This window comes from Chelonia mydas, chromosome 20 (assembly GCF_015237465.2).
Source record: "Chelonia mydas isolate rCheMyd1 chromosome 20, rCheMyd1.pri.v2, whole genome shotgun sequence".
Taxonomy (NCBI): Eukaryota; Metazoa; Chordata; order Testudines; family Cheloniidae; genus Chelonia; species Chelonia mydas.
This window is the reverse complement of record NC_051260.2, coordinates 2,288,308-2,309,706: the sequence shown is the minus strand read 5'-3', so window position 1 is coordinate 2,309,706 and position 21,399 is coordinate 2,288,308. Positions and strand designations below refer to the sequence as shown.

The following is a 21,399-nucleotide window of genomic DNA, read 5'->3' as shown; positions in this document are numbered from 1 at the left end:
AGCACCTGGGGAACTGGAGGGACCGAGGGTGCATGCTGTGGGGAGGGGTCTACCCCAAGATAGCCCCTGCAGGACCTTGCGCTGCAGCAATGGCACCCAAGGGAGGGGGAAGAAGCTGCCTCCTCCAAGCGCCCCTTGGCATGGGGCATGTGGGGAGAGGCATCTCCAGGGTCTGCCTGCCCTGGCCCCACCCACTCCTCACACCAGCCCATCTCCCCTCCCACAGCCATGCCAGCAGGGACACACGCAGGCACCATGTTCATCAGCTTCATTTTTATTTTGTCTTAAAAAAACAACAACATTAAAACTCCTTCAGTGACGGGAAGCACAGAAAACCGAGAGAGACGGCACGAGCGAGGGTTTCCCACGTGGGGGTTCATGGGCCCAGCCAAACCGGCGTCCCAGCCCTGAGCATGACGGATGCCCAACGCTTGAGAGGAAGGCACCAACCCCCACCCACCTGTAACAACGCGCCTATGGCCCCGATCTGGCAGTGAGATGCGTTTGGAGAGGCCCTTCCTTTGCACTGCCAACGCTCACAGCGTATGGTTTTGCATTTTGTGTTTTCTTAAAGCTTCATATTAAATAAAGTATGGCTCTAGTCTTAGTGGCTGCACTGAAAAGCTTGAAAATCCGACTCCTTGTGGGACCTAAAGGGTCAGACACCAGAAGGCAAATTAAAACAGAATACCCAAACCAAACTCATTTCAAAAACAACCAGGATTTTATAGCTGAGCTTGTGATTTCTGAATACTTGAAGTTGGCACCGCTGCTCACAAAGCCCTCCTTGACTTTAGAATATTTGTTTGCACGGTCGCAGAGCACAGCACACAGCGTACAATTTCCTGACTTCACCAATGTTGTATTCATTATGGCCATGGTATATTGTACACTGCAGTTTGTATGTAGTTGGTTTGCCGAGCTCATGCCAGAGCAAATTTGTTGACAGGGCCTCTCTATTAATAAATACATCCCCAGTTGCTACAAATGAGTCCAACTCTATGCATCTCCTTCCACGACCAGAGCCTAAATATGCAATAGTAGTCTATTCCCTTCGAATGTTGGGACTTTTATCCTAGCTTGTGTCACTACAAATGGTTTTACTATTCCTGTAAGTGTCTCATGCTTTTAAAAAACAAAACACTAAAGCTATTTCATCCTGCGGCTGAGAGTCCCACAGGTAAAATTGTAAAGCTCAGAGATTTCTTTTAACCTTCATTCCACCAGTTCTGACACACAGCAAGACAATGGAAACAAGGACAGGAGGGGGGAAAAAAAAGTACTCCCCACTTTCCAGAACGTTAACCTTTATGCTTTGAAAATGTACAAGGAGGGGGCTCTTCTGGAAGATCCAGGCAAGGCTACTGGAGGCATTGTGTTTCTTTAAAAGAACTAATTAGCAAACTGGATTGGCTCAGTTTGCACCTGATCTTCCCCGGCATCCCTCAGTATGCTACTATTGTGAGCTGCCAAGTTTACGTGGCCTTTGCACAGGTGTAAACAACCTGAAGAGGATTTGGACCCAGTGATTTCATCAGAATTAGTCCGGTTGGAAGCAAAACCGGGATCAGCCCCTTTGAGTTTAGTAGGAAGGTGCAGGCCCAGAGCTGCTGCCCCCGTGCTCAGCTCTGCCAGGTGGCTTTTGGTGTGTTCCTTAGTTCTTTCTCCTTCGGAGAGGCTGGGAAGAAAACACAGCAAACCCCGCACCCTGTCATGCTATTGATTGATTATTAGAACCCAGGAGTCCAGGCCTAGCAGGCTATCGGCTCCTGCATTTAAAACAAATAAAAATGGATGGAGCAGTGCAGCCTGGTTAAAGCACAGAACGGGTGGGGAGACCTCAGGCTTGTTTCTACTTTTCATTCTGAAATACAATAAACCCTTCCCACGTGAGAACGCTTTTCTGCAGAGTTAGTGCCACTTGCCAGCAGGGGGCAGAGTGGCAGCTTTTAGACGTGTGCCAAGCAGGGGCCCAGTGCCCGCGCTGTTCCTTAGCCCGGACGTGCAGGGCTGTGTTTTAGGACAGACGTGTCACGCACCCTGCCCCACGCTGGGGGAGGGGGAATCACGAGTCGGTGCTTCCCCACGGCTCTAGCGGAGGGGAGACGGTCTCCCTGGACACCCCAGATCTGATCTCCAGTCTCTGATCTCCACAGCCAGTTCAGGGCAATGGGGCTGGCTCCCCCTGCTCAGCCGGCTGCAACCGGGAGGGGAGGTGCCAGGGAGGAGCCCGGGGAGACCTGCCACACACTCCCTTCCAAAGGCCCATGCAGGTCCCCGCTCTAGTCAGACATTCGTAGTATCATCTGTCCCCCCTCCCGCCCCATCCTCTGGCTGAGCAAGGTGGGGGGAGAGCTGGGGGGTAATGCACCTGCACCTTCCCCTTACAGAACGCAGAGAGCGGAGGGGGACAGCCTGTTCTAACTGCTAGACACCCATTTCCTCCTGGAGCTGGGAGCAGAATCAGGATTCCTGGCTCCAAGTGCAGCCGTGAGCGCAAGGAAGGACCCCATTCCCTCTAAGAGTGGGATCAGAACCCAGGAATCCTGACTCGCACGCTCCGTGCTCTAACCCCTAGACAACGCTCCCCTCCCAAGGAGTCGTCGCCTTCCGCCACTTTCACCAAGGCTGCTCAGACCCGCTGTGAGTCCCCCAGGTAAATTTCACTGACATCCCATGGCCTCAAGTGGAAAGAATTCAGAACCCCGAACTTGCTTCATTGGGGGTGGCAAGGAGGGCACAAGTGCTCTGCTCCCTGCAGAGGACAGAAACAATTCAGCAGCCCTTTGGCGATTCCAGACACACAGCTCAGGGAACAGACACTGGACACAACAGACAGCGCGGGCCCGTGACAAACACAGAGGCCCTTGTCGGAGGAGAGGAAAGACAGGGGAACGCGGGTCGGAGCCCCGGGCAGGGACGCAGCCCGCGAGCCAGGCCACCCTGCTCCAGCTTCGCACGTGGAGTGAACCACGCCACAAGATTCAGTGCAAAAACATCAACTTCATTCCTTCCCCACGGGCTTGGGATGTCGTCGCCGCTCCCCACACCTCTCATCGGGTACGGCTTCCGCTGGGTGACGGGACGGGAGGGCGGAGGTTGGAGCCTGCTGGCCTTCCTTTTCTCAGGCCCCCGGCTGGGATCACCCCCAGGCGTGTGCGCTGGTTCTGATCACCCCGGTTTATACTGGTGTGAATCAGGAGTAACTCTGGGGGATCGAGAGCAGACGCCAGCTTCTTACACCAGTGGAAATCGGGTGGAAAGGAACAGAGCCCGACTCACCAACTCTCTCCACCCAGCTACAGCCTCCCCTCCTACGCTGTGCCTAGCTCGGTGGCAGCAAGGGAGGGGGGCAGCAGCCGTTGGGGAACCCCTGGTTTGCAGGGGGCCAGGAGAGAGAGAAGCCTGGGGCAGGTCTGCCCAGATCTCTCCCAGCATTTTATAAAGGTCTATAGCTATTACTCCCTACGTGGCCCTGAAGGGGAAACTGAGGCCCAGAGCAGTGAGTCTGTGACACAGAACTCAGGAGTTCTGGCTCCCAGTCCAGCATTTTACCCACTAGACCCCAAACCAGCAGCCCCCTCTTCTGTTCACTTCACCCCACGGCCCTGCCTGGAGCAGCTCCGGGATTCTTCATATCCAGGTGTAAACAGACCCCCACCCCATTGTTTGCTTGATTGGGGGTGAGGAATGAGGCAGCCCCGTCCTCCAGCTGCTCCCCACCAGGGGCCCTTCCATGCTTGATCCACAGCTGGGACCCAAACGCCCCCAGCCCCTATGCTGGGAGCTCATGATAGGAAGCTTTTCCCACGGGGGGAGGGGAGGACGCAGCCCCTGACTCCCCTGCCCACCTCACCAGACGTAGGCATCTGTCCTGCGTCCGTATGTCTGTGATCCTGAGGCGGAAAGGGGGAGGGGGCTGCCCCCCCCCCCCCAGACTGGTTTGATTTCACAGTAGGGCAACGCATTGCCCCCCAGCTGCCAGAACTAGCCTGCATCCCAGCATGCAGTGGGCCCAGTCACAGGGGCAGGCCCCCGCCCCCGCTGCCCCGTTAAGGGGGCGTTCGCCGTTTCCGCCCAGAGTCGCGGCAGCCTGTAAATACCCGCTGGGGCTGGGGCAGGATGTTCGCTCCCAGCCCCCCCGCGGGGCTCGTTCGGCGAGGGGCAGGCAGGAGCCCGAGTCCAACGGCCCTGCCCCCCCAGGGACAGGCGGGTTGGGCACGCCCCCGCTGCCCCCTAGGTCCGCAGGGCGTCCGCCTTGGCGAACAGCCGGCTGTGCCAGTAATCGGGGTTGTCGAAGGCGCAGTCCGAGGCTTCCAGGCTCCGCAGGGGTTTCATGAAGCCGTTCTTGGGGCAGGGCGAGCTGGGGCAGCCCGGGCCCAGCCCGCTCCCCGGCGCCAGGATGGCCTCCATCACCTCGTAGCCCTGCTCCTCGGGGGAGCCCCGCGGGACGGCCGCGCTCATGCAGGTGTAGTCGTCCTGCCCGGCCCCCGGCGAGCTCAGCACGCTGCTCAGGGACTGGCTGAGCCTGGGCTGCTTGTTCATGTATTCGTAGTCCTCCTCGGCCCCGCCCGCCTCCCAGCCGGCCGCGGGCAGCGGGGCGGTCTGCATGCTGCCCAGGGAGGCGCTCCGCTCCGAGCCCAGGTCCATGTACTCATAGCCCAGCTCCTCCAGGGAGGCCGGCCGGGGCTGCGGGGGCCTCTGCTGGGGCTGCGCGGGGCGTCTGTTCATGTACTCGTACTCCTCCTCCGGCTCCGAGGCGCGGCCGTCCCCCGCAGCCCGGGCGACGCTGGCCGCTCGCTCTGCAGGCGGAAGCCGACGACAAGCCGGCGTTAGGTGCAGCCGGCGGGGGGTGGCAGCTGGAGATGGGGGGGTCTGATCTGCCTCTTGGCCTCTCGCCCGCCTGCCTCCTGTGAAGGGGCAGCCGGGGCACAGCATCCCGGGCACAATGGGAGACAGGAGGCAGCTGGCTCTCCACCCCCTCGGCGGCTTCCTGCCCGAGTCCCCAGTGAGGCGGGAGGGACAGAGTGGCTCAGGGGAAGGGGCACCGGGACCCAGAGATTTCCCACCTCCGGCTGGTGGGTTTCCAAGCCGGCACCAGTCCCCAGCTGCAGCGAGTTTGCAGGGTCTCAGCCCAGGTGGCCTGGTAACTACCACCCCCACAGGCCCCTTTGTGGCAGGGAAGACCCAGACCGCCCTCCCTGACTCCCGGAGCAGGGTCCCGCCCGGGGAAGCTGGGGGAGGCAGCATGGGGCCCTGAGGTCGGACCCAGGGGCTGCCGTTACCTCGGCCGTGGAGATCCGGCATGACGTAGCCGTTGACGTCCTCCTCGCCGTCGGCGGTGCCCGCGGACAGGGGGAAACTCTCGCGCTGGGAGAGGTAGGCGCTGTCGCCCCGGGAGCGCAGGCCCTGGCACAGGCTGCCCGGCAGGGAGAGCTCCTCCGTCAGCTCGCACTCCGAGGCCGTGCCCCGGCCCTCCGACGACTCCGACACCGTCCGCCCCACCGACTCCTGCCTGGCCCGCAGGGTCTGCCGGGAGCCCAGCCCGGCGCCCTGGGAGACAGGGGGAGAGAGACGGGGTCAGGGAAGGAGCCGCTGGACACGGGGCTGCACGACAGACCTGCCCCTGCTCACTGCGGCAGAGATGGGCAAAACCCACGGGAGCAGCCTTAGCCCAGCTAGTCCACTGCTGACCCCCAGCCCCCTGCTAGCCCAGCTTTGCCCCAGCCAGCTCTGCCGGTGCCCCTCACTCCCGACCTGCAGCCCTGGGCTTCTCCGCACCCCAAGCTCTGCCGGTGCCCCTCAATCCCAACCCGCAGCCCCCTGCTAGCCCAGCCCTGGGCTTCTCCCCACCCCAAGCTCTGCCGGTGCCCCTCAATCCCAACCCGCAGCCCCCTGCTAGCCCAGCCCTGGGCTTCTTCACACCCCAAGCTCTGCCGGTGCCCCTCAATCCCAACCCGCAGCCCCCTGCCATCCCAGTCCTGGGCTCCCCACCCACAGCTCTGTGGCTACCCCCGAATCCTGACCCGCAGCCCCCTGGGACCCTCCGGCAGAGGACGTCCATGGGGCGCACCCCCTGTACGCTGTGCTGGGTACCTGGCGGCAGCTGCTGAGGCCAGTCTGGTTCATGGGGATGTAGCCGGCCGGGGGGCTCAGGTTCGGGCTCTGCAAAGGGAGAGAGGCAGGTGGTGATCGCTCGGCCCAGGGCAGGGGGTCCTTGGCACCGGGACCTGGGGAGACGGCGTGCAAACAGTCCGCCGGACCCCCAGGCGCAGGCTGGGCTGGGGGGTCAGCCCTGAGCTACGACCCATGGAACCAGGTCTCATGCTTCAAGGCCGAGCGCTGCCAGGGTCAGGAAGGAAACCCCTCCCCCGCAGGGTCCCCCCTCTCCCATCCTTTACAGGAAGGATTTTTAGCCTCCCCGCAGAAGGGCCAGGTTGTTGGTGGGGGGTACAGGCCAAGGGGGAGGCAGCCATCTCTCACCCGGGCGTAGTCCACACGCTGTCTGGAGGCGAAGAGGCCGGTGGCCGCGTTGAAGGAGCTCAGCTCCTCCTCCAGCTCCAGCTCCAGCGTCTCCATGTCCTCCAGCTCCTTGTCGCTCAGGGGGGGCTCGGCGGGGGGCAGCGGCCCACTCTCCCTCTGCACAGGGTGGGGAGGGGAAGGGACACCGCGTCAGGGGCTGGCAAGGGGTTAACGGGGCCCAGCCCCCAACGCTGAGTGGCCAGGGCCACCTTAACGCTTAGAGGGATGGAGCCGCCTCCCGGGGCAGGATGGGGGGTGTGAGGCAGGGAGGGGGGCAGATAAGACTCTTGTCTAGAGCAGGTCTTGCCCCTCTCCCGCAGGAGGGATCCACCCCACACACCTGCAGCCGAGGAGTGGGGAGCCGGCGGGCTGGGAATGCCCAGCAACAGGATCCCTGCCAGGGGCGAGGGCTGGGGGGGGGCTCCCTGGGTGCATATGTCAGGCAGGGAGCCCAGAGAGCCGGGCATGGAGTGGGGAGGGGGCAGATGGGGCAGGAGCTGGGACGCTTAAGGCTGGGGCGGGGGGGATTTAAAGGGCTAATGCGCCATTGACCAGGTGGCTCATGGAGGGCGGGCACGCTAGGGGCTGGATTGGCTGAGGGCCCAGGGCAGCCCCCCCCCGCTGTAGAATGGCCCAGGGCCACGCACTCACCTTGATGACCAGATAGCGGGGCGGGTCGCGGGCCATGCGAGTGAACTCATTGGCCAGTTCCTTGAAGGTGGGACGGACGTTTTCATCGATCATCCAGCCTGGCGGGGGGCACGGAGGGGTGAGATCCGGCCGGAGGTGAGACCCAGCCCCCCGAACCGCCCCCGCACCACGGGTCCCTCCAGAGGGGCTCGGACAGACGGACGGGAGGGGAGAAGGACTGCCTGGAAAAGTGCATTGGGGCGGGGGGGACGGAACAACGACCTTCCAGCCCCCTCCCCAGGGCTCTGGCCCCAGCTGTGGGGCTCCCTCCCAGCGCTCCCCCTCCACACGCTTGCCCCCCAGCTCACAGCTGTCCCCTGGCACCACGGGGTGATGCCCCTCCCTGCACCCGGGGCATATCGGGGTCAGTGCGGATTGCCGGTGGGGGAGGGGCAGAGCATGGCCCTCCGCCCCTCCCATGAGCTCCACTGGCCACGGTGCAGGCTAGACCTGTGCCCCCCTCCCAACCCCACGGCCACAGGCCCTGCTCCGCCAGGCAGGACCACTTGGGTGCAACCCGGCCCCTGCGCAGGGCCGATCTCCCCTGCAAACTGCCCCCAGGGGCTGGGACGTAAACGCCCCGGGCAGGGCCCCGCCCCGCCAGCAGGGGGCGGCAGGGAGACACCCACGCCCCGGGCAGGGTCCCGCCCCACCTGCAGGGGGCGGCAGGGAGACAGACAGACCCAGCGACTCACATTTCACCATCACCATGTAGACGTCGATGGTGCAGATCTGGGGCTGCATGAGCCGCTCGCCCTTCTCCAGCAGGTCGGGCACCTCGGCCAGCCGGATCCCCGTGTAGGGTTCTGCCCCGAACGTCATCATCTCCCACAGCGTCACGCCTGTGGGGAGGCGGGGGGGGGGGCAGAGGGGGGACAGTCAGGCCAGGAGGGGCTGCAAGGGCAGGTGGTCGGGGGGAATTCTGCGCTGGGGGGTGTGCACATGGGACCCAGCAGGGGGCGCTGTGGGGAGCGGGGCAGGGTGCTGGCTGCGGGAGGCGGCTCCCGGCTGCTCCAGCCCCGGCTTGCGACACTTTGCGGGCAAGGGCGGGTGCAAGGTGGGGGCACGGTGGGCACTGACCGTAGCTCCAGACGTCGCTCTGGTGTGTGTACTTCCCGAAGTGGATGCTCTCCAGCGCCATCCATTTAATCGGAGTCTGTGGGACGAGAGACGGGGAAGGAGCGTTACCTGGGTGGGGGGCGCCTGGGGGCTGCTTCTGCCTGGGCCGGAGATACCCCTGGGGCCCAATTCCATGGGGCCCTGGGGCTGCTCTGATGCACGGTCTGCTCCGCTGGGAAGAAGAGCGGACCCTGAATGCAGGGCCCCCCAGTTACCCTCCCAATCTGCCCCCTCTGCTGCAGGGGGGTGCAGACCTCTGACACCAGCCCACGCCGGCTGGGGCGGCCCCGGTGCAGGAGGAAGGGGAAGCAGCCTCGGGGGACATCCTGCTGGAGTGGACCTGAGGCTCAGCTGGCCCCGGAGCGGGCATGGGGACGACGATGGGGGTCCCGGGGCCGCACCCCACCTTGATCTCATTGTAGAAGTATTTTTTGTCATCGGGGTAGAGCAGGTCGGCGATCCCGAAATCCGCCACCTGCACCTGGCTGGGCGACTTCAGCAGGACGTTGCGGGCGGCCAGGTTCCGATGGACCATGCGATGCTCTTCCAGGTAGTACATGCCCTGGGGGCGAGAGGGGGAGAGCGTGGGGCCGACCCATTTGTGGGTGTGTGCGCGGGAGTGGGGGGGGTGTCACTTGGGTTTCGTACCAGTGATGGGCAGCAGGCTGGACTAGTTTCACCCACTGTCCCAAAGCTCCACCCACAACTGCCGAGCCAGCTGGGTGTGCTTGCTAAAGTGATCCAGCCTCAAAGTCCACCCATGACCCTCATAGCTCCCACCGTGGCATCAGGCTCCTCCCACCACCGCAAAGCTCCACCCACAGCCACAGGCTCCTCCCTCCACCCCAAAAGTGTCTGTGACAACACTGATTAGAACAGGAAGAGTTAACAGCACTGACAGGTTCAGAACGTCCCCCATTAGGGTTCAGGGTAAACGCCGCAGGGGGGATGAACAGGCCAGATTCCCCCTCCCTTCAGGGCGGTGGCACTTCGGGAGCAGGTCTTTGGAAGGGTCCCCCGCCGGGTGTGGGAACCAAGGGAGTTGCTACCCCCAGCCCCTGCCCCTTCTCCGCTCTGTCTCCTCGTGCTGCCGGGCCAGCCCCACCCACGAGCCTGGGGCCAAGGACGCCTCACCCAGAGACCAGCTCCCCGAGCCGGGCTCGTGCCCCGCTTTGATGCCGGTGGGAAGGGGACCCCCGGGAACGCGCCGCCGAGTGCCGCGGGGCAGCTCACCTTGGCAACCTGCACGCACCAGTTGAGCAGCAGCTGCGGCCCGATGGCGTCCCTGTTCTTGTGCACGTAGTCAAGCAGCGAGCCCAGCGGCAGGAGCTGCGTCACCAGCTGCAGCTGCGGCCCGGGGCAGATGCCCAGCAGCCGCACGATGTAGGCGTGTTCCAGGCTGCCAATGGCCAGCATGTGCTGCGGGCCAGAGGGAGACGGGAGCCGATTACAGCCTTGGCTCCGCTCCCGGCATCCAGCTCCCCTGTGGAACTCCCCGCCGCTGGGATCTGATCCCAGACAAATGAAAATGGACTAGGGGTGACGCCAGCCAGGGCTGGCACCCTCAGAGCCTCCACTGATGCCAGGGGGAGTTTGGGGTGTGCAAGGACGGCCTGGGGGTGGGGGCTCCCCCTCCCCCTGGTTTCATGTGGCACACTGAAGTGCATCATGGGAGTTTTAAGCCTCTCTCTGAAGCACTGACATTGGTTGCTGATAGGACATCAGAGTGGATAGGCGAATGGGGGGCAGCCATGGCACGGCGGGGGGCGGGGACACTGGGCTGGATGGGCCAATGGTCTGGCCCCAGGCTGGCAGGGGGGTGGCGGGGCCCTCACTCACGTCGGTGACGGCGTGGAAGGTCTGGCGGCCGCTCCGGTCCTCTATCACCTTGATGCTGACCGGGATCTTGATGGAGTCTCCGTCCGGGATCCAGACGCCCTGGCGGGAGAGGAACCCCCAGCGTGAACCGAGCTGGGATCCCAGGGGCTGCCCCGCCCCAGCCCCCACTCAGGGCTCCCCCACGGCCGCGCGGAGACGCCGTCCCATCCGCCCCCGCAGCAGCTGCGGTGCTCGAGCAGCCCCGGAGCCTCCCCGCGCCCCCGGGCTGCAGCTTCCCCCCCTCACCTTGTGCACCGTCCCGAACACACCAGAGCCCAGCACCTTCAGCTTCCTCAGCTCCGTCTCCTTCAAGATCCGGGCCAGCACCTTGTTGGCTTTCTCGCTTGGGTCCAGGGGCTCGAGGCTCTGCCGAGGGAGAAAGATGGGTTGAACCGGTGCTGGGGGGCCCCGCCCCTCCCAGACTCCCCCGCTGCCTCGATGCCCCTGGCCCTAGTGATTTGTGCCTCTCTCCCTGGGTTACTCATTTGACTTAGGTCACAGGTCGAGACTGAAGAGCCCCGTGCAGAGCTGTGGGGGACAGAGCTGGGACAGCAGGCGGCTGCGGGTTGGGATTGAGGGGCACGGCAGAGCTGGGGGGGGGAGCCCAGGGCTGGGAGCTCAGGGGGCCGCGGGTCGGGAGTGAGGGGCACTGGCAGAGCTGGGGAAGGGGGGAGCCCAGGGCTGGGAGCGCAGGGGGCTGCGGGTTGGGAGTGAGGGGCACCAGCAGAGCTGGGGGGAGCCCAGGGCTGGGCTAGCAGGGGCTGCGGATGGGGAGTGAGGGGCAGAGCTGGGGGGAGCCCAGGGCTGGGCTAGCAGGGCCTGCGGGTGGGGAGTGAGGGGCAGAGCTGGGGGGAGGCCAGGGCTCGGCTAGCAGGGACTGCGGGTCGGGAGTGAGGGGCACCGGCAGAGCTGGGGGGGCAGAGCTGGGAGCGCAGGGGGCCGCAGGTCGGGAGTGAGGGGACCGGCAGAGCTGGGGGGGCAGAGCTGGGAGCGCAGAGGGCCGCGGGTCGGGAGTGAGGGGCACCAGCAGAGCTGGGGAAGAGGGGAGCCCAGGGCTGGGCTGGCAGGGGGCCGCGGGTCGGGAGTGAGGGGCACCGGCAGAGCTGGGGGGGGCAGGGCTGGGAGCACAGGGGGCTGAGGGGTGCCAGTCTTTTCTCTCTTCCTTTCTGCCCCGTCACCCGAGCGCCCTGCGGCTCGAGAACCTTCCCCCCGCGGCTCCCGCCCACTGCCTCAGCCCCGTCCCACGTCCCTCCCCCGGGAACAGCCGGGAGCCCTGTTCACAAGGGCTGCGGGGGCTGGGGGGCGTCTCACCTCGCCCCTCTCCAGGTAGCGGCGCATCGCCCGCTTCTTCTGGATCTTCTTGCCGCGCCAGTACAGGAGGGCGAGCAGGAAGCAGGAGCAGGAGATGAAGAGGCAGCCCACGACCATCACCGCTATGACCGTGGGGCTTTTCCTGGGGACGGACGGACGGGGGGTCAGCGCCGGGCCCCTGCCCGGGCACCGGGCTGGCCGGAGCCCCGGGGGAGCCGGAGCGAGGGGCTGGCGCAATCCCGTCCGTGGGGCCTGCAGTGCCCAAGCCCCACCCTGCTTCCCTGGCGGAGGCACGGGAAGGGTCTCGGGTTTGGAAAGGAACCCAAGGCAAGGCAGGGAGGGACGGGGTGGGGAGGGGGTGTCGGGGACCACACGCCAGCTGAGGGGCGCCCCCCTCTGCTGCGCAGGCCCCGGGGATCCCGGGTCTCTGGAGCAGTCGTGGGGCTGTTCCCATGGAGGCCAAGGGGGCTGGGCGCCAGCGAGACCCAGCCTGGGAGAGGAGGCTGCAGGGCAACTGGGGTCACCACCCCAGGGGGTGCCCCAACCCCACCCTCAGCGGTTGGTTCACGCATCGCCCGGGCGAGGGGGCCTGGCACGGCTGGGGAGCGGGAGCGGGGCTCTGCACATGTCCCGCTGGGGCCAGGCTGAGAACTGCCAAATTTAATCCACGCAGGGGCCCAGCCCCACCCCCGCCCCAGCCCTGCCCCGCCCTGGGTCAGGGCGTCGGGATGGGGAGGGCATTGCCCGTCGCGAGCCCAGCTGAAGGGCCCCCAGGCCGGGGTCAGAGCTCCAGCAAGCAGCAGCCGGCTGCGACGGGTACCTGGCGACGGGCAGGGGCTCTGTGACGCAGTCCTGGATCTGCGGCCCGAGGCACCTGCGGGAGACAGAACCCGCCGATCACCCCACGGACGGACGGACAGACAGACAGACAGAGGGGCGCCATGGAGAGCATCAGGCTTATGGGAAGGATGTCAGAGCAGGCCAGGGGTGGGAGCCAGGACTCCTGGGTTCTCTCCCCAGTTCTAGGGGAGCGGGATCTGGTGGTTAGAGCAGGGGGCTACGAGCCAGGAGTCCTGGGTTCTATCCCAGCTCTCGGCTGGAGTGGGGTCGAGTGATTACAGCAGGGGGGCTAGGAGCCAGGACTCCTGGGTTCTCTCCCTGCTTCTGGGAGGGCAGTGGGATCTAGTGGGTCGGAGCCAGGGCTCCTGGGTTCTCTCTTGGGAGACACGTCCAGCAGAGACCCCGCTGCCATTCACCCTGGGGCTGCACCTCCCCAGGCAGGGGCTGGAAGCGTCAGGTCCCGCAGCCTGGGGGCCCCTCTCAGAGCCCCACCGATTGGCTCAGGAGCCGAAAGTGGGGCTCGGCCGCAGCTCCTCGCCCACTCCAAGTCTCAGGTCTGGGGGACCCCGGCTGCTGCTGCTGGGGGGGGGAGAAGGGTCCTTTGCCCCTTTCCCCACATTCGCGCCCCCCACGTCTGGCCTTGCAGACTCCATGGATCTCAGCCATGCAGCAAGGTCCCCGGGGGGCCGGGCTGCAGGATCGGGGCCCCCCAGCTGTGCCCCGGAGGGGGGGGGCTGCTGCTCTCACCCCCGCGTGCAGTTCTCGTGGCAGGGGTGGCACTCGTGGTTGGCGTCCGGGTACTTGTAGATGGGCCCCTGCTCGCCCAGGATGCCCTCGGGGCAGCTGTCCACGCAGTGGGGCCCGTCCTTGTACCGGGCACATCGCACGCAGGCGTCGGCGCCCTGGGGGGGCCAGACAGAGTCAGGAGAGGGCTGGGACGGACCCCTCCCGGGCCAGCACCCCGAACCCCCTCTGGCGCCCCCTACAGGGGAAAGGCCCCATGTCCCGTCCCCTGTCCTGGGGCCGGGAGCCAGGGACCCCTAGGGAAGAAAGGCCCCGGGCCCCGTTCCCAGCCCCCCTGAGCCAGCCAGTCCCCCAGCCTGGGGCCGGATCAGGGCCGGCGCCCCCTAGAGGAGAAAGGCCCCGGGCCCCACTCCCCACCCCCCTGAGCTGGTGCCCGAGAGGAGAAAGGCCCGGGGAGGGGGGTCACCGCACCGAGCCGTGGCAGGTCAGGTTGCCCTCCATCCTCTTGCACTCCGGGTGGCACTGGTAACACTTGCCCCCACGGGCATATTCCCGGGTCGCCCTGCACGACAGAGTGGGGGGGGGGGGTCACTAATGCTGCCCCCTGAGGGTCTCGCATTCTCCTGCCCCCACCCCCCATGTTTCCACGCAGGCCCCCCCAGGCTCTCAGCTGCCCTCACCCTTGGTAGAAGCTGCAGGTGGCCACACAGGTCCCCTCCCGGCTGTAGTTGCGGCAGGAGATGCACTGGTCGGGGCCAGGCCCCCAGCAGCCGTCGCTGGAGCAGAGCGGGTCACACACCTTCCCTTCTTGCACTGCAGGGGAGCCAGGGGTCAGCAGTGGGGTGAGCTCCCAGACCCCCCCCAGCCTCCACTGCTCCCCCTGCCCCGTGTTCTTCCACTCTCCCTTTCCCAGATCCGGGGACGGAACCCAGGAGTCCTGGCTCCCAGCCCCCGCAATGCTCTAACCACTAGACCTCCTCTCCCCTTCCCAGATCCAGGGATGGAACCCAGGAGTCCTGGCTCCCAGCTCTCCCTAACCATTAGACTCCGCTCCCCTCCCAGAGCTGGGGATAGAACCCAGGAGTCCTGGCTCCCAGCCCCCGCAATGCTCTAACCACTAGACCTCCTCTCCCCTTCCCAGATCCAGGGACGGAACCCAGGAGTCCTGGCTCCCAGCCCCCGCAATGCTCTAACCACCAGACCTCCTCTCCCCTCCCAGATCCAGGGACGGAACCCAGGAGTCCTGGCTCCCAGCTCTCCCTAACCACTAAACTCCGCTCCCCTCCCAGAGCTGGGGATAGAACCCAGGCGTCCTGGCTCCCAGCCCCCCTGCCCCCGCCTCTCACCCCCTAGACCCCTCACTGCCTGTGACACAGGATCTCGCCCCGCCCCCACACTCACCGCACTTGCCCCGGGGCTTGTTGTCCTTGATCTCCAGGTCGCCCCGGCGGCGGGACAGCGCCCCCCAGTTGACGGTGTGGAGGAAGCAGAGCTGCCGGTTCTCGGTGACGTACACCTTGCCCGCGCTGATCTCCCGCAGCGAGCGCAGCCCCAGCGACGTCACGTTCAGGTTCTTCATGATCAGCAGGGAGAAGCCGCGGCTGGGGACGGACGCACCCGTGTCAGCCCCACGCCGCCGGGGGGGGCCACTCAGCCCCGGCAGCTTCACTTGGCCTGGAGGGAGCCCGGACTTCTGGGGTCTGTTCCCAGCTCGGGGTCCAGGGGCACAGAGCAGGGGGCCTGGGACCCCTGGGGCTGCTCTCGGGGTTATGGAGCCTCCCATCCCACTGCGAACTGGGCTGAGACCCGCTGCCTCGTTTCACACGGGGCCACCGGCAGGGGCCGGCTCTCAGCCCCCAACATGTGGGGCTGGCTTTGAACAGACGCCGCTGGACCAAAGGCTCCTGCTCTCCCCACAGCCCTGCATGTAGGGACTCCGGCACCGCTGGGCAAGGGGCTGGGGGAAAGCCCCCCAATCCTCTCAGGGCTGGGGGGACCTCTCCCGCAGGGAGGGGCAGGGCTGGGGGGGGCAGGGCCAGGGGCCTCTCCCCTGGGCCGGGCTGGGGGGTCTCTCACTTGTACAGGCTCCGGCCCCCGATGGTGACGAGGTTGGAGAAGACGCTGAAGTTATGCATGTGTTTGGGCCACGACTGGATGTTCAGATAACCTGTGGGGGAGCAACCGGCATGTCAGGGACGCCCCCCTGCGTCTCCAGCCGCCCCCCCCGCCACCCTCCCCCTCATGAAGCCCCCTCTTGGCCGCCAGGGTCACGGAGTCGGTATACAGACACCCAGGGCTTCCCCACAGGCCACCGGGCTGGGCCCCTGCTCCCGCCCCCATTCAGTCCCCCCTAGCCCCTGCTCCCCCCCAGTTCAATCCCCCGCAGCCCCTGCTCCCCCCCCCCGTTCAGTCCCCCCAAACCCCTGCCCGTTCCTCACCCGTGATCTCCCGCACCGTCCGGAAGACGTTCAGCTTCTCCGGATCCAGGGCCGAGATGTTGCACCAGGGGTCCCTGCGGGGGCGGGGGGGGAACAAGACCCAGACACCGTCAGAACCGCTGGCCTGATCGGCTGGAGGGTACCGCTCTCCCCTGCCTCTCCGGGCTGGGCGCTAGGGGGCACTGTGCTGCAGGGGTCGGGGGGCCAGTAGGGGGCACTCTCCCCTGCCTCTCCGGGCTGGGCGCTAGGGGGCACTGTGCTGCAGGGGTCGGGGGGCCAGTAGGGGGCACTCTCCCCTGCCTCTCCGGGCTGGGCGCTAGGGGGCGCTGTGCTGCAGGGAGCCGGGGGGCCAGCAGGGGGCACTCTCCCCTGCCTCTCCGGGCTGGGTGCTAGGGGGCGCTGTGCTGCAGGGAGCCGGGGGACCAGCAGGGGGCGCTCTTCCCTGGCTGGACGCTACGGGGAGCTGTGCTGCAGGGAGCTGGGGGGCCAGCAGGGGGCACTCTCCCCTGCCTCTCCGGGCTGGGTGCTAGGGGGCGCTGTGCTGCAGGGAGCTGGGGGGTCAGCAGGGGGCACTCTCCCCTGCCTCTCTGGGCTGGGTGTTAGGGGGCGCTGTGCTGCAGGGAGGCGGGGGGCCAGCAGGGGGTGCTCTCCCCTGGCTGGACGCTAGGGGGCACTGTGCTGCAGGGAGCCGGGGGGGGGGGGGCAGCAGGGGGCACTCTCCCCTGCCTCTCCGGGCTGGGTGCTAGGGGGCACTGTGCAGCAGGGAGCTGTGGGGCCAGCAGGGGGCGCTCTCCCCTGCCTCTCCGGGCTGGGCCCTAGGGGGCGCTGTGCTGCAGGGGGCCAGGCGGCCAGCAGGGGGAGCTTTCCCCTGCCTCTCTGGGCTGGGCACTAGGGGGCGCTGTGCTGCAGGGGGCCAGGGGGCCAGCAGGGGGCGCTCTCCCCTGCCTCTCCGGGCTGGGCACAAGGGGCGCTGTGCTGCAGGGAGCCGGGGGGGGGGCAGCAGGGGGCGCTCTCTCCTGCCTCTCTGGGCTGGGCGCTAGGGGGCGCTGTGCTGCAGGGAGCGGGATGGGGGTTCAGCAGGGGGCGCTCTCCCCTGCCTCTCCGGGCTGGGCACAAGGGGCGCTGTGCTGCAGTGAGCCGGGGGGGGCAGCAGGGGGCGCTCTCTCCTGCCTCTCTGGGCTGGGCGCTAGGGGGCGCTGTGCTGCAGGGGGCCAGGGGTTCAGCAGGGGGCGCTCTCCCCTGGTTCTACGTGCTGGCCCCAGGGCCGCAGCGTGGGGTTAGGGGGCGCCATCTCTCCCATGAGACATGAAACCGAAGCCCCGCCCTCCTGGGGCCGTTAAAAATCCCCCTTGCCCTCTGACCTGCCGACCCAGCCAGATGCCCCCTCCCGAATCTCTGCTCTTCCAAGGGGTACAAGTTCCCCCCGCCCTGTAGCCCGGCCGCAGCATCGCAGCGCCGGGGGAGCGGGTCCGGGGCAGCGGTGCCGTGCCCCTGTTAATCACGGCTGTGCCCCACCCCAGAGGGGAGCGCATCGCAGTGCCGGGCAGAGGGGCTCAGCCTCACCCGTTCAGCCCCGTGATGAGGAAGTCCAGGTTGCCCCGGATCTTGGTGCAGTTGATGAACCCGTCGATGTTGCTTGAATCGACAGTCTGGTATTTGCTCCCGACGCCCGTCCCCTCGCAGGCTGGAAGGCAGGAGGGGAGAGGGAATGAGCCACCCGACACACCCGCACCCCACGCCCGGGGCAGGGCACCATGGAAGTGCCAGGGCTGCCCAACGCACCATCTAGCCCCCACGGGGGGCAAACCCGTTTGTCTGGCCTCTGCCGCAGGTCCAGTGAGTTATGAGCAGGGGGGCTGGGAGCCAGGTCTCCTGGCTTCTACCAGCATGAGCCCCAGGCTGGACGGCCGCCCCGCACCCCTCCATACCTTTGGGGCAGAGTCCAGGGCACGGCTCACACATCTTCAGGCCGTTCTTCTCCACCTCCATCTTGTCCTTCGGACAGGCCCGCACACAGGAGCTCTGATCCACCACGAAGTTATCTGCCGGCAGGGGGAGTGGGTGAGGCGAGACCTGACGAGCGGGAAGGGGGGTGGGGGCCGAGTGCCTAGTGGTTGGAGCGGGGGTGGTCTGGGAACCTGGACTCCTGGATTCTGTTCCCAGCTCTGCCAGGCCGGTGGTTGTGCCCTCGAGGCACGCCGCACCCGGCTGGCTCGGTGCCTCAGTTTCCCCACAGGGCTATAATAACTCTGCTCTTTGCAAAGCCCTTTGCCACCCTTGGCTGGTGGGGGGGGCACATGCCGGGAATGATGATTCCCCAGTGACTTCCCCTCCCCAGAAGGGTGGGTGTGGGGCACAGAGCAGGGGCACAAGACCGCCATGCGAGGGGATCTCACAACAGGGCCAGGCCTAGTTACCCCTCCCCCCAGCAAAGGGTCTCATGGGGGGTAGGACGGCTGGGAACTCCCCCCCCCCGCCCCAGGAGAGATCAGGGCGTCCGCGGGGAGCCCCCGGCCCCGGCTCACGTGGGCATTCGGCGACGCAGACGCCCCCGTACTGGTACTTGGTGTCGGGGTTGGGCTCCAGCTGGAAGGTGAGTTTGTTGTAGATCAGCGGCTGGGGGCAGAGCGGGACGCAGGCCCCGCTGTCGTTGAAGTGGCGGCAGGCCTGGGGGGGGGGGGGCAGAGTGTCAGGGACCCCGGCCCGGCCCACGGGGACCGACAGAGAGACCCCCCCACTGCCACCGGCCTGGTATAGACAGACACCCCCCTGCCCCAGCACAGACAGACCCCCCTGCCCCAGCATAGACAGACCCCCCCAGCACAGACCCCCCAGCCCCCCTCCCCCAGCACAGCCCCCCCCCCCAGCACAGCGCCCCCGCAGACCCCCAGGGGACGTACGAAGCATTCAGTCTGGCGGGGGCCGGTGCAGCCCCCCGCACACTCGTCATGGCAGCACTCGCTGGGGCTGTGCCCGAAGCAGCGCCCGTTGCACTGGGGGGCGCAGATGGTCTTGGTCACTGAGGGGGGAGCAGAGGAGATGGGTGAGGGGGGCGGTGGCCTGAGCCCTCTCCGAGCCCCCCCCGTCCCCATGAGCTCAGCCCCTGACCCCCAGCAGCCTGATGAACGGTGCCGGATCCAGGTCCCCTCCCTGTCCCCCCCGGCCCAGAGGGACCCCTTGAGTGGGAAGAGGGAGCCCTGTGTCCACGGCCCACCCAGCCCTCGGTCCACCCAGGGGGATTCAAACCCACCTCCCTCAAGCCCGGGATCCCTCCCCCCTCCCCGGCCCCACTGCTACCCCCGCCTGGCCCCCTGGCTGGTGCCCCGCCCCCTCCCCGGCCCCGCTGCTACCCCCGCCCGGCCCCCTGGTTGGTCCCCTGCCCCCTCCCCAGCCCCGCTGCTACCCCGCCCAGCCCCCCGACTAGATCCGCAGAGCCAGCCCCCGGGACTGCAACTTTCTGGTCTCTCTTTGCAAGGCAGAGACCCCCTCTTTGGCTCCCAGCCCTGCCAGCCGCCCGCCCCCCACGCTGGGCAGGCTCCAAGCCGGTACCCACATTTCTGGCAGTCCTCTGGGTTCGGGCCCCAGCAGTGTCTGTCACAGCTCTCATGGCAGGGGGCACCTGGGGGGAGAGAAACGCCCAGCGTCAGAGAGGGGCAGAGGGGACGGGGTCTTGCTCCAGTGCCCTCATGTGGGGCAGGCCAGGTGGGCAGAGCAGGGCGCCGGCTGGGATGGCGGGTGCCGAAGCCAGCCCCTCGCATGGGCAGGGCCGCAGCACGGGACAGGAAAGTCGGCCCAGGGCTCGGACTGCCCCCAGACTCAGCTTGCTAACGAGCACTAGATCGCCCCACAGTCACCGCCTGCTTCATCAGGGAGCTGCTCCCCGCAGAGGCAGGCTGGAACCCTAGAGCGGGGTGGGACTGGGAGCTAGGACTCCTGGGTTCTATCCCTGGCTCTGGGAGGGGAGTGGGGTCTAGTGGTTAGAGCAGCATCCTCGATTCTTCATTCTGGCAGGCTGGGCTGGACCAGCTCTTCCCTGCAGCTGGGAGCCCTGCCAGGCCCTGTTTGCCTTGGGAAGGAGTTTTGGACACTGGCCGTGAGGGCTAATATTTGCAAAGGCGGGGCTGGGTGAGGCGTCACAGGGGGGAACTGAACGCATCCAGGGGTGGAGCAGGATCCTGACTCTGCCTCCCTGTTGGTTTGTGATTCTGGCAGGCCCCACCTCAGACCAGGCGGCCCCATTGTGCCAGGTGCTGCACAAAGGGAGCAGGGGACAGTGCTTTCCCCCAAGATTCCAGGGTGGAAAGGGAAACTGAGGCACGGGGGGGGTCAAATGACTTGCCCAGGGTCGCCCAGCAGGTCAGTAGCGGAGTTGCAAATAGAACCCACCACTCCTGAGCCCCTGCCCAGCCCCTGTTAATTGGCCACATCTGTGCCCATGAAGGGACCCGCCTGGCCCCGGCCCCAGTGGCCCCTGCCTGCATCCTGCAGAAACCAGGGCAAACCTGCCCCAGGGCAGTGCCCCGGAAAGGCACCTAGAGCCCGCGGGGGTGAGAGAGAGAGGAGGGGAGATGGGGAGCCAAGCGGCCACGGGGGGGGGTGGGGGCTCTTGGGCAGGAGACGGAGCACGCGGAGGGCGATTCGGGACCAGATCCTTGGGCTTAAGATTCCTGGAGCAAGGGGAGCCAGGGCCCAGGGGCCGCCACTGGCAGGCCAGAGGTAGTGGGGGCCGTGGCTGGGACCACCCCCCTCAGGACACTCACAATTCCTGCCATTTTGCCGAACCACCGGGTCGATCAGCTGGTCTCGGATGATGTCCCTCCACTCGATAGTGTCCACGTGGCACAATTGCTCGTTCCTCTCGATGTCGACCCCGCCCGCCAGGATCTCTGCAGGGCAAGGACCCGCTGGGACCGGGCTCTGCCCTGGGGCAGTGCCCCCTGCGGAGCCGCGGCCCTGACCTCCCCCACGCTGGGACTCGGGGAGCGCCCAGAAGCCAGGTGGTAGATTTGGGGGGTGGGGGCAGGCAAAGGGAGGGGGCTGCCCCAGAGCAGGGGGCTCGTGCCCCCATGGCAGGGGAGGGACAGAGCCGGAAGGGGGGTTGTCTGGGGCCGGGCACACGGAGCCCCACTCGCAGCCCTGGGTCCGGGCACCCCGTGAGCAGAGGGTTACATCTGGCCATTCCACTGCCCCTCGCAGGAGAGGCCAGCGTCCCCCACCCAAGGGGGGGTTTCTGGCTCCAGGAGGCTCCGCCCAGCCCGGGTTGTTCTGACAGCCGGAGTCGGGGCGGGTGGAGACGGCAGCCCCAGCGTTGGGGCGGGGCAGGCTGGGCGCTTGCCATGGGGTGGTGAGGATGCCGTCTCGGGCTGGAGCGCAAACAGGCTGGCACAGCCGGAGGGTCAGGATGGGGCACCAGGGGATGGGAATTGCCCCGCCGGGACTGCCCCAGCCTGCACACGGCTCCCCCTCCTGGCACCTGCGCACGGGGCCGCGGCAGGCTCCCCAGGGAGTCGAACATCCACGCCCTTCCCAGGCACCCGTGAGCCCCCCGCGGGCTGGCAGGGCGCCTGGCTGCTGATTTTAACTCCTCTCCAGTATCCCAGGGGGCTTTGCAAAGTACACACAAGGCGTGGGGCTGACCACGGGTCCGAGAGGGGTCAGGGCTGTGTGTGGACCCACGGCTGAGTTTTGCAGCTCAGAGGAGGGCTCATTCCCTTCCCCCCCACCCCGGAGTGCAGCCACCCCTGGGTGGGATGACATCTAACCGCGCTGCTACCCGACAGCCCAGGACAGAAAGCCAGGAGAAGTCCAGCGAATAGCCGGACGCGCAGGGGGGTTCGGCGTGGAGCCAGGGAGAGGG

The 21,399-nt window shown here is 66.7% G+C and overlaps 1 protein-coding gene across 1 annotated transcript in view; it reads right to left on the bottom strand.

The window, feature by feature from the left end:
- Nucleotides 1–253: 253 nt before the first annotated feature.
- Nucleotides 254–21,399, bottom strand: part of ERBB3 (erb-b2 receptor tyrosine kinase 3) — a 40,016-nt gene continuing 18,870 nt past the window's right edge. Inside the window, exons 4-28 of the mRNA XM_037883941.2 lie at nt 20,303–20,428; nt 19,096–19,161; nt 18,443–18,561; nt 18,068–18,209; nt 17,471–17,584; nt 17,106–17,226; nt 15,543–15,616; nt 15,181–15,271; nt 14,506–14,705; nt 13,785–13,917; nt 13,576–13,666; nt 13,108–13,262; nt 12,341–12,394; nt 11,521–11,662; nt 10,456–10,575; nt 10,171–10,269; nt 9,565–9,750; nt 8,738–8,893; nt 8,293–8,368; nt 7,908–8,054; nt 7,174–7,271; nt 6,484–6,639; nt 6,097–6,165; nt 5,286–5,553; nt 254–4,802 (exon numbers count right to left, since the gene is read on the bottom strand). Coding sequence (XP_037739869.1) covers nt 4,237–4,802; nt 5,286–5,553; nt 6,097–6,165; nt 6,484–6,639; nt 7,174–7,271; nt 7,908–8,054; nt 8,293–8,368; nt 8,738–8,893; nt 9,565–9,750; nt 10,171–10,269; nt 10,456–10,575; nt 11,521–11,662; nt 12,341–12,394; nt 13,108–13,262; nt 13,576–13,666; nt 13,785–13,917; nt 14,506–14,705; nt 15,181–15,271; nt 15,543–15,616; nt 17,106–17,226; nt 17,471–17,584; nt 18,068–18,209; nt 18,443–18,561; nt 19,096–19,161; nt 20,303–20,428 — 3,569 coding nt within the window. The 3' untranslated portion in view covers nt 254–4,236. The remainder of the gene's footprint in view (nt 4,803–5,285; nt 5,554–6,096; nt 6,166–6,483; nt 6,640–7,173; nt 7,272–7,907; nt 8,055–8,292; nt 8,369–8,737; nt 8,894–9,564; nt 9,751–10,170; nt 10,270–10,455; nt 10,576–11,520; nt 11,663–12,340; nt 12,395–13,107; nt 13,263–13,575; nt 13,667–13,784; nt 13,918–14,505; nt 14,706–15,180; nt 15,272–15,542; nt 15,617–17,105; nt 17,227–17,470; nt 17,585–18,067; nt 18,210–18,442; nt 18,562–19,095; nt 19,162–20,302; nt 20,429–21,399) is intronic.